This window comes from Piliocolobus tephrosceles, chromosome 2, assembly GCF_002776525.5.
Source record: "Piliocolobus tephrosceles isolate RC106 chromosome 2, ASM277652v3, whole genome shotgun sequence".
In the NCBI taxonomy this organism is placed as follows: Eukaryota; Metazoa; Chordata; class Mammalia; order Primates; family Cercopithecidae; genus Piliocolobus; species Piliocolobus tephrosceles.
Genome location: NC_045435.1, coordinates 130707791 through 130726713, shown reverse-complemented (window position 1 = coordinate 130726713; position 18923 = coordinate 130707791). Strand labels below are relative to the sequence as shown.

Sequence of the window (18923 nt, the reverse complement as noted above, 5' to 3'; positions counted from 1 at the left end):
AGCGAGTCCCGTGGCTGCAGGAGCAGGCGCTGGGGCGAAAAAGGCGGGGAGGTCTGACGGTGGGGGAGGGAAGACGCGACCAGAGAAGGTGGAGGCATGAAAGCACACGACAATTCTTCAGTGACTGGTGCCAGACAAAAAACACACATTGAGGAAAGACAATCAATAGATGGAGACATCTGTGACAGATTTGCCCAAAAAAGACAATTTGAGGAGAAGCTCTTGGGACTTTTGAGCAAAATGGAGTGATTAGTAATAGTCAATATTCAAGTGACAACTTTAAGGAGTACTAAAGTACACTATTGAGGGAGGAGAAAGGAAATTTAAAAACCTCCACTTAGCCTTTTGTTTCTGCAACAACAAGCATCATAATAAAAGAACGCTCCTGGATTAATGTGGTTATGGGTTATAGAACTTTGAAGCTGTGGAAGCGCCTCCAGGTCTGCCTGAAGAGCATTACTCCTGAGCTGTAAGCCAAAAAGACTAAGCCTTTTTGCTCACTTTGGAGCAGGGAACTTTTCCTCCCTCAGGTTTGGACACAATTTTCCATTTCCTGGGAAGATTTTCTGTCTCTGCCTATGTCACAGGAGGATTCAGGACCTGAAAGAAGAGCTCAGGTATTGCCAATTCCTATTTCATTATGTACATTTTCAGGCTTAAGTTTGTGAGAAGCCCTTATTCATATGTTGTTTTATGCTTTTGAGCCTCTCTTAAATAATTTGACTGTAAGCATACCCAGAACTTTTATTTAAGCTGAACGAGAGAATTACCTTCATCCTGCTGTTCCTTCCTTTGTTCATGTAATGATAAGGTGCAAATGCTGTCTCTAGTCATACAAAGCTTATTGAAAATGTTTGTAACCGGATGGCAAAAGTGGTCATATGATTAATCATATCTTAAATTTTAATTTAGACTAAATTATAATAATACATCCATCATCTTTTTATCTGTATGAAAATCCAAGCAGTTCAGCCCCAGTTTTATTTCTCAGTGTAGTTTGTAGCTAAAGGGTGGTTGTTGGTAGAATCCAAAATCATGCTATTCCACGGAACGGTGGGATTTATTACAAATTATGAAGGTCACTTTGCTTAGAAAAGCACAATGAAGAGTTTATTTCAATCCTGCATTTCAGGAGAGAATTAGGTTTGAATTCCTGGGCTTGCCCCACATAGGGGTAACAGATACCATTTTCTTTTTTTCTGACAAGCTGAGCATATTTCTTCCCTGGATATGCTCCCCACCTCCTGTGGCAGCTGTGAGCTGGAGGGGGACCAAGGAAAGAGACAGGGAGATGTCCTAAGCTGAGCAAAAGCAGACAGCATCACCCCTGCATGGGCTCAGCATGGCTCAAGCCCTCTCGGCTGGTCAGTCGCTGTGGCTTGTGGTCATTACTTGGCAGTGAAGTGTTCAATGTGCTTTTTAGGGTTTCATGTTTTTTTTTTTTTTTTTGTTTTTTTTTGGCAGGGACTTGAAAAACGGTTAGAAAGAGATTTATTCTCCCTTCCAGTGGATTATTACAGCCTTTAAAAAATGTTTCTGGGCCGGGCACAGTGGCTCAAGCCTGTAATCCCAGCACTTTGGGAGGCCGAGACGGGCGGATCACGAGGTCAGGAGATCGAGACCATCCTGGTTAACACGGTGAAACCCCGTCTCTACCAAAAAAATACAAAAAGCTAGCCGGGCGAGGTGGCGGGCGCCTGTAGTCCCAGCTACTCGGCAGGCTGAGGCAGGAGAATGGCGTAAACCCGGGAGGCGGAGCTTGCAGTGAGCTGAGATCCGGCCACTGCACTCCAGCCCGGGCAACAGAGCAAGACTCCGTCTCAAAAAAAAAAAAAAAAAGTTTCTGAAGGTTTAATAAAATGAAAAGACATATTATATATGAAATGATAAAATGTGTTACAAAATTAAGTTTGATCACATGTACACATATACATGTAAATGTATGTACACCTATACATATACACACAATAGACAAAAAAGGCTGGAAAGGAATACAACAAAATGTTAAGGATTATATAAGTGGTGAGACTGAGTAATTGTTTTTCCTTTTTACTGCTTAATTACAGTTTCCAAATGTTTTATGCACAGGTACTACTGTTATAATCATCTCTTGAAAGTTATTCTCTAAAAGAATTAATGTATATAAAGGAAACTAAATTCTATATATTTTAGTTGTTATAATATCTTTCTTATGGTTTCCAGTTTCCCTTTTAATGAATGCCTGAGTAATAGGGATTGCTGGTTTTCATTAAGAAGTGAGAATCCATGAAGAAATTTTCACAACAGTAAATATCCCACTTGAATATAAAGCGCAGTGTGAGGCCAGCAGCATATGCTATGGTTTTGTAAAGAGTGCATTTGACCACAAAGGGTAGGAATGGAATCGCCGCTTATGACCCTTAAGGAAGGTCTCCCAGATTCCCAGAGTGACTGTGTGGTGGTCCTGGGACTTTGCTCCACCACTCTTTATAACTCTGAGGTGTGATGTCTTTTCAGGATGAAGGTAAAAGGCAGAGGAATCACCTGCTTGCTGGTCTCCTTTGCTGTGATCTGCCTGATCGCCACCCCTGGGGTCAGGGCCTGTCCTCGCCGCTGTGCCTGTTATATGCCTACGGAGGTACACTGCACATTTCGGTACCTGACCTCCATCCCAGACAGCATCCCGCCCAATGTGGAACGCATCAATTTAGGGTGTGTGAGGCCCTGGGTTTCCTCTTCTCAAAGAGGGATCAATCACAGAGGTGACTTGTCCCTCAAATATCTATGACTTTGGGAGATGAATCACAATTGTTTTAACAATATTTCTTTTCTGAAATGAACTCATGAGAATTTTGTTTGTTGGGGGCAATAAGAAAACTTTTCCTGGTAAACTTTTCTTAGGAGAAAGTTCTTCTAGAATTTGAAGTCCCTCTTGGTAGGCTGGGAGACTCATGATGGTAAAAAGCTTCATTCTGGCTACATTTTTGCTGGAAAATGGTATAGTTTCTGTTAACTATTGGGGTTATGATATATCATAAGAGATGGCAGGGTAACTGGAAGTGTCTGCCTATATAGTAGACATATATATATATATATATATCTCTTCTTTTAAAGCCCTTTAGATTTATTTATATATATATCTCCTCTTTAAAGGCCCTTTGGTTTGTTTCCATACACACTTATTTAAAATGGATGCCTAATTAAATTTGCAAAAATATGACAGTATTTTAAATGTTCATGAAAAAATGTGTGTGTCTGAAAACACATGTTGGACTTAACATCATTTATTTGACATTAGTGAGCATGTACTATGCACTGGGGATACAGTGGTAAGATATATTATTCACTTCTAGGAGGTGTGTTGATCGTTAAAAAGAGAAGATAAATATATGGTTGGTACAGTTAATAAAAACTGTAACAGAGCATACAAAGTGTCTTAGAGACAGTCACTATTATTAAGAGGTAACATTGTTTGTGCTCAGTAGGTGCTGGCATTGGGTTAAGCACTGCATCCATTTAATCTTCACAACCCCTTTGGAGTGGGTTCTATTATTTACATTTTATAGATGAGGAAACTGAGGCACAGAAAGGCTGCTGATTTTTACCCAGGGTTGCACAGCTACTCAGTTGAGCCTGAGCTCATAAATAGTACCCAAACCAGAAGCCCAAGCCTGGGCTCCAGAGCCCAGGCTTCTTAACCACTGCTGACAAATTCCACCTGGGAGAGTGAGGGGATAGTGTCATGAAAGAATGGGCTGGATATTAAGTGTTCACAAATGGAAAAGGGTGAGGTCAAGGGTGTTCCAACCCGAGGGAACAGCATATATATAACAGTTGGAAAATGGGAAGAAATGTGATAAGTTCCTAGAATGTGAAGTGGGCGATTGTAACTGAAATGGCAAGAACTGGGTAGACAGTCGATCTTCTGTGGCATCTGGTGAATTTCAGTATTTCAAGCATTCAATTGTCTCAATAGAGCACAGTTATTAAGAGAGGTATTGGGTTTTTTTGTGTTTATTTTGGTTATGACATTTGAACTTTAGTTTACAGACTTAGCTTATGCCTAGAATGTCATTTTTTATTTCAGATACAACAGCTTGGTTAGATTGATGGAAACAGATTTTTCTGGCCTGACCAAATTGGAGTTGCTCATGCTTCACAGCAATGGCATTCACACAATCCCTGACAAGACCTTCTCAGATTTGCAGGCCTTGCAGGTGAGACCCATGGAGAGAGGGGGCAGGTTAAAGAGGTAAGGTGGGACCTGTGAGATAGACCTTCCAAGGCTGCCTATCTCTACACAATACAAAAATCAACATTCTGTAAATTAGAAGCAGACATCAATGGAGAATGTTAACTGATTTTTAATTGTGCAACTGTGTGTGGAAATTAGAATAATAAGAAAATTCTGAGGCAAGTTTTCTAGTACCTCAAGAAAAAAAATGTCAGTACTCAGAGATGATAACCTTCAAAATTTAATCCTAAAAGGATACTTCTAGTCATGTTTATCTGGGAATTGAATGTGGTTCCTAAAAATAATGACTATCTTAGACAGATTATTAGCTTTATATAAATAAATGTGCTGTTTTCAGTTTCATTTTATTTACTTATTCATGTTCTCCCTTGTTCAAACAACTTCTTAAAGTTACAAGGACTCCCAAGAATGCATAAAATCATGCAAGAATGATCACAAAAGTAAGTGAGAAAGTATAAAGCTAAAATAAGCCTGGAGATAAGAATAAAGGGAACGTGAGGAAATACATACATAGAGACCTTTATGTCTGCTATAAGTAGGACTTGAAGCTTTTGAGACGCTAACAACACATGACATCTATTAAAATTAAAACTGTTCAGGAAAAGCACAGCCATGTATGATTTTAAGTCAGAAAGAAATGTCTCACAAAACTCCTTATAAAATACAGTGTCATAAAATAAAGTCAATAATATCCTTGTAAAAGGTAAAGTACCTGTGTTCATAGAGCCTTTTAACATATACCAGAGCTATGTAAAGGAGGTGATAACCATGGTGGAGAGCCATAGAGTATAATGTAGCCATGTGATTCTGCTGATTTAGTTAATCAGGCTGTATTTGGAATGTATGTCTTCGGAGGAATAGATGAATTGCATGTCCTTTATAGAATTCTCTCTATATATATTTATTCTCTCGACCAAATTTTCAGTGGATATTGAGGAACATTGAGTTGGAGACTGAACTCCCAGGTTACATTTGGGGCAAAGCTCTTCTATGTTACCAACGTATTTTTCCTTTTCTTATTAGGGGTCTTGGCATTCTAGAAAAGCATTTTCGACAGATATGACAGTTCAGGCCAAGTCAGGAAAATATGATGAGAAATTGTGTTTCCTAGCATTTCTTTTTTCTTTATGGGAGAAAGAGTATGTTCAACTTGTAATTGGAAAGAGAATTGGAAATTACCTGAGCACTATTGAAATATTCAAAATTATTTTAATTGCAACTCAAAATTAGTCATATTACTCATAACCAAAAAGTAGAAGACACCTCTTAATGTCCATCAACCAATGATAGATAAAGTGTTGTGCATGTATACAGTAGAATACTCTTCAGCAAAGAAAGGAATGAAGAGCTGATACATGCTATGAGAGGGATGGGTCTTGAAAACATTTTGCTAAGTGAAAGAACCCAGATACAATGCCACAGAGTGTATGATTCCAATTATATAAAATGTTTAGAATAGGCAAATCCATGGAAACAAAGCAAATTAGTGGTTGTGAAGGGCTGAAAGGATGGGAAAAATGACTGCTAGTGGGTATCAGTTTTTATTTTGTGGTACAAAACAAAGTTTATTAGAAACTTTAGGCTAGGAGCAGTGGCTCACCCCTGTAATCCCAGCACTTTGGGAGGCCAAGGGGGGATGGATCACCTGAGGCTGAGAGTTCAAGACCAGCCTGACCAACATGGAGAAACCCCGTCTCTACTAAATAATACAAAAAATTAGCCAGGCGTGGTGGCACATGCCTGTAATCCCAACTACTCGAGAGGCTGAGGCAGGAGAATCGCTTGAACCTGGGAGACGGAGGTTGTAGTGAGCTGAGATCGCTCCATTGCACTCCAGCCTGAGCAACAAGAGTGAAACTCCATCTCAAAAAACTTTATTTAGAAGTTTCTGACCGTGGATATGTTTGCACAACTTTATGAATACACTAAAAACTAATAAACTGTACAATTTTTAAAATTATTTTTTGAGACAGAATCTTGCTCTGTCACCCAGGCTAGAGTGCAGTGGTGCAATCTCAGCTCACTACAACCTCCGCCTTCCAAGTGCAAATGATTCTCACGCCTCAGCCTCCTGAGTAGCTGGGAGTACATGTGTGTGCCACCATGCCCAGCTAATTTTCTGTGTGTATATGTGTTCTTAGTAGAGACGGGGTTTCACCATGTTGGCTAGGCTGCTCTCGAGCTCTGGCCTCAAGTGATCTGCCCACCTCAGCCTCCATGTGGTGGGAGCCACCATGCCCAGCAAGCTGTACACTTTAAAAGGTCGATTTTATGGCATGTGAATATAGCTCAATAAATTAAAATCAATAGTCTGTCTTATGAAAAATTTATGTTTAGGAAATCTTAAATTTATTTGAAATACTAAGATTAAAAAAAAGTTATAAAATTTTCAACCATGGAAAAAAGTAGAGAGAATAATATAATGAACCCTAACGGACCAGTACCCACCTGCAATACTTACGGACTCGTAGCAGATGTCTTACCTGCACCCCTACCCACTACTCCCCACTCCATTCAATTATTTTGAAACAAATCCAAATTTTCATAATATTCATCTGTAAGTACTTCAATATATATCTCAAAACTAAGAAATCTTTTTAAAATAACCACAATATCATTTATATATCTTAAATTTTAACAATCATTCATGACTGGGCATGATGGCTCATACCTGTAATCCCAGCACTTTGGGAGGCCAAGGTGGGCGGATCACCTGAGATTGGGAGTTTGAGACCAGCCTGGCCAACATGGTGAAACCCCATCTCTACTAAACTATAAAAAGTAGCCAGGAGTGGTGGTGGGTACCTGTAATCCCATCTACTCAGGAGGCTGAGGCAGGAGAATTGCTTGAACCCGGGAGGCGGAGGTTGCAGTGAGCAGTGATCACACCACTGCACTCTAGCCTGGGTGACAGAGCAAGACTCTGTCTCAAAAAAAAAAAAAAAAAGAATAAATTTTTCCAAATATATATATATATATATATATATATATATATGTATAAATAATTATATGTGTGTATATATAATTCCTTAATATCAATAGGCAAATGTTCATGAGAGTTCTAATTTCTCTGATATTGTCATATTTAATTTGCAACTAATTTGAATTGGGATCCTAAGAAGGTATACAAATTGCATTGAATTAATTTCAACATAAGTTTTGTTATTGATAGGACTTTTCCCTCATGTGAAAATTCCTTTGACAACATAAATATGTTCTTTTTTTTTCAATTCATAGGTCTTAAAAATGAGCTATAACAAAGTCCGAAAACTTCAGAAAGATACTTTTTATGGCCTCAGGAGCTTGACGCGATTGCACATGGACCACAACAATATCGAGTTCATAAACCCAGAGGTTTTTTATGGGCTCAACTTTCTCCGCCTGGTGCACTTGGAAGGAAATCAGCTCACTAAGCTCCATCCAGATACGTTTGTCTCTTTGAGCTACCTGCAGATATTTAAAATCTCTTTCATTAAGTACCTATACTTGTCTGATAACTTCCTGACCTCCCTCCCTCAAGAGATGGTCTCCTATATGCCTACCCTAGAAAGCCTTTACCTGCATGGGAACCCATGGACCTGTGATTGCCATATAAAGTGGTTGTCTGACTGGATACAGGAGAAGCCAGGTATCTATACTGTTTATTTGTTTATTTTTTTGTCCCAATTAAATGGAGGAAATCTGCTTGGAGGTGTTATATTAGGAAGTGGAGAGGCCAGGGTAATTTAGGAGAGAAAATAATATCTCAGAAATAATTCAAGAATAATGAATTATTTACACATCATCTGTGGCTGTATTTTGGCTACTGTGGCAGTCAAGTAGTGTCAGAGAACTATTTCACAAAGCCCAAAAGTCCTTGCTCTCTGGCTCTTTATAAAAATGTTGCTGATCCCTGGCTTAGAGAATAAATCTCATGCTCCTTAGGCTACAAGCCAGGTCTTCCTAGTGTGGTGTTGGCCTATCCTCAACCTCCTTTCCCTCCTCTCCAACCCTCAGCCCCGCCTATCCCAGGCACAAAGGCACTTTTTGCTCTTAACAACTCTGAACAACTTTCTGCCACACTACAAGCTGTTTTACCCCCTCACAGCTGCTGCTGCCCCTGCCTGGAGCCCTTCCTTTCCTTTTCGGCTTGATGGTTCTCAGCCAGCCAGCACACTGCTCCGCCCTTCTGAGAAGTCTTTTTGCTTCTCCACCCACCCCATCTGCATCAGAATAACCATTTCACCACTTGGGTTGTTTGCCTATACTTCCATTCTTGAATGGATAACATTTGGTTATAATTACTACTATTAGAAGTCTTTTGCTTTTCCAGTCTCTAATTTATCTTTACCTGTGGTCTTAATATGTCCCAAACTTACATATATGTATAAAAACACATATATACATTCATACATACGTCATATGTACATATACATATGCACACACATGTAATCACACACTGCATACTGACAGTCCACAACAGATGGCATGTATGATGATCCTCCCATAAGACTTATAATGGAGGTGAAATAAAACTATTGCCTAGTAACATTATAGCCATCATAAAGAGGTAGTGCAACATGTTACCTTTTCTAAGTTCAGATACATAAATAATTAAAATTGTATTACAATTGCTGACAGTATCAGTAGAGTAATATGCTGTATGAGTCTGGAGTCTAGGAGCAGTGGGCTTTACCATATTGCCTAGGTGTATAGTAGGCTATACTATCTATGTTTGTGTAAGTACACACTCCATAATGTTTGCACAACAAAATTGCCTAATGATGCATTTTTCAGAATGTGTCCCCGTTGTTAATTAATTCATAACTCTATATATGTAAAATAATGAAACCCCCAGGGGTTAACATCTTTCAGTCTTAATAAGCAAGTGTTCTCCTTTTGACTGAGATGACTTAATGATAACTTTTACAAGACCCATGGGTCAGTCATATCAACCTCTTATGCTTTGAAAATTTTTCATCGATTCCAAGAGATTCAACAGTTGTTCATGCCTTCAGTTGCCTCACTTGGCATGTGGTCGGCAATTCTTTTGCACTGATCTCAGTAGTTAAATGTAACACTCCTTTATCTACGTGTGGGTATTTTCTATTCTTTGATTCCGCAAAGCTGTTGATGCAACATTTCTATAAAATGAATCTGTGGCTATTTCTCTAATGAGCATTTGTTTCATGGATATGAAATTTATGTCTTGCTGCTCTGTTTCCGTTCTTTTCTACATACTTGACAACCTGTTTTAATGCTAAATCATAGTGTTAATTAAAACATTTTAAAGGCAAATTTAATATATGTCATAGCACCAATACATGTAATACAATGGAAAGCAATATAAATATCTATGACAATCTTTATAGGTGTAAAGCTGTGATAGCTACACTGATTGCCAATTTGTCAGCTGTTACTGTAAAACATCTTCAGTTGTAAGGCACATCTCAATTTATAAGTTGAAATGTGAAAAAACAAACAAAAAAACATGGTCATAGAATTAGGCACTTTTTCTGGCCTGCCTGTCTGCTTTTCTTCCTTCTGCTGATCTTTCCTGAGCATCCATTGGCTAGGGCTGGGGACATACAGATGAACAAGAATGAAGTTTATAGTTTCATAGGAAGACAGATAAGTAAACAAGTCATTCTAACAGTGAATAATGAAAAAGTAGGCTAGGAGAAGTGAAAGGTACCAGGAGACTATAAAACAGGGAGCTCACCCAGAAGAACTGCTGTTCAGACTGGGTTCTGAAGGATGACTGGTAAGGACTTGGGTCATGATGAAAGACATCAAGTGTATAGGACATGGAAGGAACAGCGTATGCCAGAGCCAGTTGGGCATGGCAGGGTTGAGGAATGGAAAGGATTTCCATGGGGCTGGAACCGAGTGTGATGGAGGGAATGGAGGTGACGTGGTCAGGTTTGCATTTGAGGCAAAATACGTGATGTCCAAGGCCTGCTAACTCTGGCTCAGTGTAAGCAATAATAAGCATGGTGTGAGCATATTCCATGATGAGGTTTCATTAAGCCAGAAGTCTGCCATGTTGTCTTAGCCCAGGGTACTGATAAGTAGGTAAAGGAATACAGCTTATTGGCAAGTGGGTGATTGGGAGGCAACTCTTTTTTTTTGAGACAGAGTTTTGCTCTTGTTGCCCAGGCTGGAGTGCAATGGCACGATCTTGGCTCACCGCAACCTCTGCCTCCCAGGTTAAGCGATTCTCCTGCCTCAGCCTCCTGAGTAGCTGGGATTACAGACATGTGCCACCATGCCTGGCTAATTTTGTATTTTTAGTAGGATGGGGTTTCTCCATGTTGGTCAGGCTAGTCTCAAACTCCCGACCTCAGGTGATCCGCCTGCCTCAGCCTCCCAAAGTGCTAGGGTTAGAGGCGTGAGCTATTGCGCCCAGCTGGGCGGCAACTCTTATGATTGTTCAAAGGTTTTCCAACTTGCCAGCCTCCTCCTCTGCATAGGTTTAGACTATAAAATTTGCTGAAGAATGCTGACTGGCCAGGCATCTGTGATATTACCTGTCACACTGTAGTACACACAGAAGAGTTTGGTGTCTTTGGTCAGAGTGACTTTCTTAAGCCTTTGAGAGAACATGTGCACACAGACCCTATCTAGCCACTCTGACAAATTAGACTTTCTTAAGCCTTTGAGAGAACATGTGCACACAGACCCTATCTAGCCACTCTGACAAATTAGATCTTCTAAGAAGTGCAATGCTTTTGTTAAGTGCTGTCTCCAGTGCATCATATAAGAGCTACTACACGGAAGAGCATTGATGTCTCAGGCTGTATTTTGTGTAAGGGAAAAGTCTATACCTCTTACCAAGTATTCAAGTGACCAGTCATTTTAAATAGGCCTACCACAGCAGAGCTTTTAAATGGTATGTGATATCCAAATATTTGACAGATGAGGCACCTATGACTTAGAAATGCTGGTCCTTATAATGCTGGTTCTAGTACTGTCAGACTTGCAACCTCTGACTTTGCCAGAATGTTAGACATTTAATGGGCCTCCCCACTACCTTGGCAAAATTTTCTTCCCTCCCACTTAAACCTGAACCTCCTCCAGTGCATCTACCTCATCCAAGGGGACCATCAACCATCCAGTTTCCAAAGTCATAAAACAGAGTCTTCCTTGACCCTTACTTTTAGTTACTGTCCATATTCAGCCAATCCTCACTTCCTATTGATTGGTTCTACCTGCTTCATTGCCTCCTGCGTCCATCTGCTTCTCTTAATTCCTATTGCTACTAAGTTAGACCAGGTCAAGATACCCTATAATTCAGTCAATATTCTTTTGGATAATGGAAGTAAACTTGGGTTTTTAAATGATATCCAAGGAATTATAAATGATCCTTTAACAAACAGCTTTTCTTTTAAAGAACAATGAGGTCCTGTGGTCATCTTAAAATGTTAAAATGAAGAAATAGAACTAAACTGTTATTAATAAAAACTGACAAACATGAGCATATCATTTTGTTTCCCTAGATAAAAAATATGACTCATTCAACTAATATTTACTGAGTACCAAATATATATCAGTCATTTGCTGAACATGGGAAATACAGCAGTGAATAAGACAGACAAATCCTGTGTCTATGCATATTATGTTGTAGCAGGGTATACAGACAATAGCTTTTTAAAAAATCAATTCAGAAGCAAAAAATCAGAAAACTTTCTATTGAACACTAAAATTTCCAAATTGTTTCAGCTTCTAGCAAAAGCTATTTCTTCAAAATGTTTATGTCAATTCATAAAGAGGTCACAACTGATAACTCGATTGTGATTATTTTCCAGATGTAATAAAATGCAAAAAAGATAGAAGTCCTTCTAGTCTTCAGCAATGTCCACTTTGCATGAACCCTAGGACTTCTAAAGGCAAGCCCTTAGCTATGGTCTCAGCTGCAGCTTTCCAGTGTGCCAAGCCAACCATTGACTCATCCCTGAAATCAAAGAGCCTGACTATTCTGGAAGACAGTGGTTCTGCTTTCATCTCTCTCCAAGGTTTCATGGCACCCTTTGGCTCCCTCACTTTGAATATGACAGACCAGTCTGGAAATGAAGCTAACATGGTCTGTAGTATTCAAAAGCCCTCAAGGATATCACCTATTGCATTCACTGAAGAAAATGACTACATCGTGCTAAATACTTCATTTTCAACATTTTTGGTATGCAACCTAGATTACAGTCACATTCAGCCAATGTGGCAAGTTCTGGCTTTGTACAGTGATTCTCCTCTGGTACTAGAAAGGAGTCACTTGCTTAGTGAAACACCACAGCTCTATTACAAATATAAGCAGGTGGCTCCTAAGCCTGAAGACATTTTTACCAACATAGAGGCAGATCTCAGAGCAGATCCCTCTTGGTTAATGCAAGACCAAATTTCCTTGCAGCTGAACAGAACTACCACCACACTCAGTACATTACAGATCCAGTACTCCAGTGATGCTCAAATCACTTTACCAAGAGCAGAGATGAGGCCAGTGAAACACAAATGGACTATGATTTCAAGGGATAATAATACTAAGCTGGAACATACTGTCTTGGTAGGTGGAACCATTGGCCTGAACTGCCCAGGCCAAGGAGACCCCACCCCACACTTGGAGTGGCTTCTAGCTGATGGAAGTAAAGTGAGAGCCCCTTATGTCAGTGAGGATGGACGGATACTAATAGACAAAAGTGGAAAATTGGAACTCCAGATGGCTGATAGTTTTGACACAGGCATATATCACTGTATAAGCAGCAATTATGATGATGCAGATATTCTCACCTATAGGATAACTGTGGTAGAACCTTCTGTTGAAGCCTATCAGGGAAATGGGATTCCTCACATAGTTTTTGCTGGTGAAACTCTTGATCTTCCATGCCATTCTACTGGTATCCCAGATGCCTCTATTAGCTGGGTTCTTCCAGGAAACACTGTGCTCTATCAGTCTTCAAGAGACAAGAAAGTTCTTAACAATGGAACATTAAGAATATTACATGCCACCCCAGAAGACCAAGGTTATTATCGCTGTGTGGCAGCCAACCCATCAGGGGTTGATTTTTTGATTTTCCACGTTTCAGTCAAGATGAAAGGACAAAGGCCCTTGGAGCATGATGCAGAAATAGAGGGATCTGGATTTGATGAGTCCAATCCTATTGCTCATCTTAAGGGGCCACCAGGTGCACCACTCCATACATCTGTTCCGATGGAGGCTGAGGTTGGAAAACACGCCTTAAGCACAAGTAAGAGGCAAAACTATCGGGAATTAATACTCCAGCGACGTGGAGATTCAACGCATAGACGTTTTAGGGAGAATAGGAGGCATTTCCCTCCCTCTGCTAGGAGAATTGACCCACAACACTGGGAAGCACTGTTGGAGAAAGCTAAAAAGAATGCTGTGCCAGAGAAGCGAGAAAATACCATAGTAAGCCCACCCCCAATGGTCACCCAACTCCCAAACATACCTGGTGAAGAAGATGATTCCTCAGGCATGCTTACTCTACATGAGGAATCTATGGTCCTGGCCACTAAAACTTCGAACCTTCTAGCAAGGACAGTGACTGCTGACTCCAGAACAATATCTGATAGTCCTATGACAAACATAACTTCTGGCACAGAATTCTCTCCTGTTGTGAGTTCACAAATACTACCACCTGAAGAACCCATAGATTTCAAACTATCTACTGCTATTAAAACTATAGCCATGTCAAAGAATATAAACCCAACCATGTCAAGCCAAATGCAAGGCACACCCAATCAACATTCATCCACTGTCTTTCCACTACTACCTGGAGCAACTGAATTTCAGGACCCTGACCAGATGGGAAGAGGAAGGAAGCATTTCCAAAGAGCACCCCCAATAACAGCAAGGACTATGATCAAAGATATCAATGTCAAAATGCTTAATAGCACCACCAACAAAGTATTATTAGAGTCAGTAAATACCACAAATAGTCATCAAACATCTGTAAGAGAAGTCAGTGAGCCCAGGCACAACCACTTCTATTCTCATACTACTCAAATACTTAGCACCTCCACGTTCCCTTTAGATCCACACAGAGCTGCTCATTCTCAGTTTCTGATCCCTAGAAATAGTACAGTTAACATCCCGCTGTTCAGACGCTTTGGGAGGTGGAGGAAAATTGGCAGAAGGGGGCGGATTATCAGCCCATATAGAACTCCAGTTCTCCGACGGCATAGATACAGCATTTTCAGGTCAACAACCAGCAGTTCTTCTGAGAAAAGCACTACTGCATTCTCAGCCACAGTGTTCAATGTGACATGCCTGTCCTGTCTTCCTGGGGAGAGGCTCACCACTGCTACAGCAGCATTGTCTTTTCCAAGTGCTGCTCCCATCACCTTCCCCAAAACTGACATTACCAGAGTCCCAACAGAAGAGTCTACAACTCTAGTCCAGAATCCACTATTACTACTTGAGAACAAACCCAATGTAGATAGTGAGACAACAACACCAACAATAAAATATTTCAGTACTGAAATTTCCCAAGTGACTCCAACTGGTGCAGTCATGATGTATGCCCCAACATCCATACCCATGGAAAAAACCCACAAAGTAAATGCCAGCTACCCACATGTGTCTAGCACCAATGAAGCTAAAAGAGATTCAGTGACTACATCGTCACTTTCAGATGCTATCACCAAGCCACCCATGACTATTATAGCCACTACAAGGTTTTCAAGAAGGAAAATTCCCTGGCATCAGAACTTTGTAAATAACCATTACCCAAAAGGCAGATTAAGGAATCAACATAAAGTTAGTTTACAAAAAAGCACAGCTGTGATACTTCCTAAAACATCTCCTGCTTTACCCAGAGGCAAAGTCTCCCCCTTCTATTTCACCACACTTTCAGCAAGTGTGATGCAAATTCCATCCAATACCTTGACTACAACTCACCACACTACCACCAAAACACACAATTCTGGAAGTCTTCCAACAATGAAGGAGCTTCCCTTCCCACCCCTTAACTCTATGCTCCCTAATATAAGCAAAGACTCAAATACAATAAGCATCATATCAACGCAAACAGCAATACCAGCAACAACTCCTACCTTCCCTGCATCTGTCATCACTTATGAAACCCAAACAGAGAGATCCAGAGCACCAACAGTACCAAGAGAACAGGAACCTCAAAAGAACAGGACTGACCCATACATCTCTCCAGACCAGAGTTCTGGCTTCACTACTTCCACTGCTATGACGCCTCCTGTTTTAACCACAGCTGAAATTTCAGTCAAGCCCAGTGTTTCTGCATTCACTCATTCCCCACCAGAAAACACAACTGGAATTTCAAGCACAATCAGTTTTCATTCAAGAACTCTTAATCTAACAGATGTGATTGAAGAACTAGCCCAAGTGAGTATTCAGACTTTGAAGAGCACAATTTCTTCTGAAACAACATTGTCCAGCAAATCACACCAGAGTACCACAACTAGGAAAGCAATCATTAGACACTCAACCATGCCACCATTCCTGAGCAGCAGTGCTACTCTAATGCCAGTTCCCATCTCCCCTCCCTTTACTCAGAGAGCGGTTACTGACAACATGGAAACTCCCATTTCCGGGCTTATGACAAATGCAGTGGTCAAGCTGCACGAACCCTCAAGGCACAATGCTAAATCACAGCAATTAGTAGCAGAGGGTGCAACATCTCCCAAGGCTCACCCAAATGCCAAGTTTACAATTGGAACCACTCACTTCATCTACTCTAATCTGTTACATTCTACTCCCATGCCAGCACTAATAACAGTTAAATCACAGAATTCTAAATTAACTCCATCTCCCTGGGCAGAAAAACAGTTTTGGCACAAACTATACTCAGAAATTGCTGAAAAAGTCAAAAAGCCAGAAGTAAGCATGTTGACCACTACAGGCCTGCCAGAGGTCACCACTCTTGCTTCAGATTGGGATGGACAGAAGAGTGACTTTGATAAGAAACTAGTTCAAGAAGCAACAACTTCCAAACTCCTTCCCTTTGACTCTTTGTCTAGGAATATATTTGAAAAGCCCAGAATAGTTGGAGGTAAAGCTGCAAGTTTTACTATTCCAGCTAACTCAGATGCCTTTCTTCCCTGTGAAGCTGTTGGAAATCCCCTGCCCACCATTCGTTGGACCAGAGTCCCATCAGGTATTTGAAACTTTTTCTTTACACTCAGTTTTTGTTAGAAAACAAGAAGAAGATTGTTATGTTTTGGGATTATACATCCAAAGAATCAATATCAGTTTCAAATTTTTCTAAGACACAGAAACTATAAATATCCTCATTTGACACTGGCATATTTTCACTCATCAGGAGGGCTTAAAATATGTTAATTAAGATCATTTTTTAGAATGCCTCAAAAGCTGATTCAAAGTAATATGATTTGAAAAAGAGAGAATGGTTATTGTGTTGAACCATCTGACTTTAAAACTACGTGAATAAAAAAATCCAGGCTGTGCACGGTGGCTCATGCCTGTAATCCCAGCACTTTGGGGAGGCCGAGGCAGGTAGATTACCTGAGGTCAGGAGTTCAGGATCAGCCTGGCCAACATGGTAAAACCCCATCTCTACTAAAAAAAAAATACAAAAAGTAGCCATGTGTGGTGGTGGGTGCCTGTAGTCCCAGCTACTCGAGAGGCTGAGACAGGAGAATTGCTTGAACCTGGGAGGCAGAGTTTGCAGTGAGCCAAGATCTCGCCATTGCACTCCAGCCTGGGCGACAAGGGTGAAACTCCATCTCAATAAAATAAAATAAAATCCAGGAATAATTTTAGCAATCTTAAGACTAGATGTCCTAATTTTTATTTTTATTTTTTTGGTCTGTCACCCAGGATGGAGTGCAGTGGTGCAATCGTGTCTCCAGGGGCTCAAGCGATCCTCCTATCTGAGCCACCTGAGTGGCTGGGACGACAAATGCACACCACCACACCTAGCTAATATTTTATTTTTTATGTTTATAGAGACAGGGTCACATTATGTTTCCAGGGCTAGTCTTGACCTCCTAGGCTCAAGTGGTCCTCCCACCTCAACCTCCCAAAGTGTTGGGATAATACAAGTGAGCCACAGGGCTGGGCTTTCATTTTAATTTAAATGTATTCTTAGTAGCCCCCAAAAATATAGCTTTATGTTTTCTATCTAAACTTTGATGACCTATAGCAATAATTTTCTTTTTGCTTCTCAGGACTTGATTTATCTAAGAGGAAACAGAATAGCAGGGTGGAGGTTCTCCCCAATGGTACCCTGTCCATCCAGCGGGTGGAAATTCAGGACCGTGGACAGTACTTGTGTTCCGCATCCAATCTGTTTGGCACAGACCACCTACGTGTCACCTTGTCTGTGGTTTCCTATCCTCCCAGGATCCTGGAGAGACGTACCAAAGAGATCACAGTTCATTCTGGAAGCACTGTGGAACTGAAGTGCAGAGCAGAAGGTAGGCCAAACCCTACAGTTACCTGGATTCTTGCAAACCAAACAGTGGTCTCAGAATCATCCCAGGGAAGTAGGCAGGCCGTGGTGACAGTTGATGGAACACTGGTCATCCACAATCTCAGTATTTATGACCGTGGCTTTTACAAATGTGTGGCCAGCAACCCAGCTGGCCAGGATTCACTGCTGGTTAAAATACAAGTCATTGCAGCACCACCTGTTATTCTAGAGCAAAAGAGGCAAGTCATTGTAGGCACTTGGGGTGAAAGTTTAAAACTGCCTTGTACTGCAAAAGGAACTCCTGAGCCCAGCGTTTACTGGGTCCTCTCTGATGGCACTGAAGTTAAACCATTACAGTTTACCAATTCCAAGTTGTTCTTATTTTCAAATGGGACTTTGTATATAAGAAACCTAGCCTCTTCAGACAGGGGCACTTATGAATGCATCGCTACCAGTACCACTGGTTCGGAGCGAAGAGTAGTAATGCTTACAATGGAAGAGCGAGTGACCAGCCCCAGGATAGAAGTTGCATCTCAGAAAAGGACTGAAGTGAATTTTGGGGACAAATTACTACTGAACTGCTCAGCTACTGGGGAACCCAAACCCCAAATAATGTGGAGGTTACCATCCAAGGCTGTGGTCGACCAGCAGCATAGGTAAGTCTATACCTTTGGGTTGGAATTATCTGCTTTATCTATTTAGCTGTACAGCTTCTGAAATGGAAAAGGTGACAGTGAGGCTAGCAGCAGTTTCAGAGTGCACATAGACTTTGGGACATAAAGGAAACTCTCGAAAAAACCTAATCTTTTGAGATCATTTGAATATGAAAACCATTCTTTTCACGTGCTTAACTCAAAGCATCAACTTCTTGGGGTTTTTATATTTTAGGCAGAATAAAAAAATCTCATTTATCTCCATACTAGGTACAGTTTTAAAATAGTAACTGTAGGCCAGGCATGGTGGCTCACGCCTGTAATCCTAGCACTTTGGGAGGCTGAGACAGGTGGATCACCTGACATCAGGAGTTCAGGACCAGCTTGGCCAACATGGTGAAACCCTATCTATACTAAAAGTACAAAAAAACAAAACAAAATTAGCTGGGCATGGTGGCAGGTGCCTGTAATCCCAGCTGCTTGGGAGGTTGAGGAGGGAGAATTGCTTGAACGTGGGAGGTGGAGGTTGCAGTGAACCGAGATTGCATACTGCACTCCAGCCTGGGCACCAGGGTGAGACTCTGTCTCAAATAATAATAATAATAATAATAATAATAATAATAATAATAATAATAA

At 40.7% G+C, this 18923-nt stretch overlaps 1 protein-coding gene across 1 annotated transcript in view; it reads left to right on the top strand.

Annotated features, from left to right (window-relative positions):
• The first annotated feature begins 2497 nt into the window (after positions 1-2497).
• Positions 2498-18923, top strand: part of IGSF10 (immunoglobulin superfamily member 10) — a 23100-nt gene continuing 6674 nt past the window's right edge. Inside the window, exons 1-5 of the mRNA XM_023232114.2 lie at positions 2498-2691; positions 4067-4196; positions 7472-7862; positions 12022-16356; positions 17390-18290. Coding sequence (XP_023087882.2) covers positions 2498-2691; positions 4067-4196; positions 7472-7862; positions 12022-16356; positions 17390-18290 — 5951 coding nt within the window. The remainder of the gene's footprint in view (positions 2692-4066; positions 4197-7471; positions 7863-12021; positions 16357-17389; positions 18291-18923) is intronic.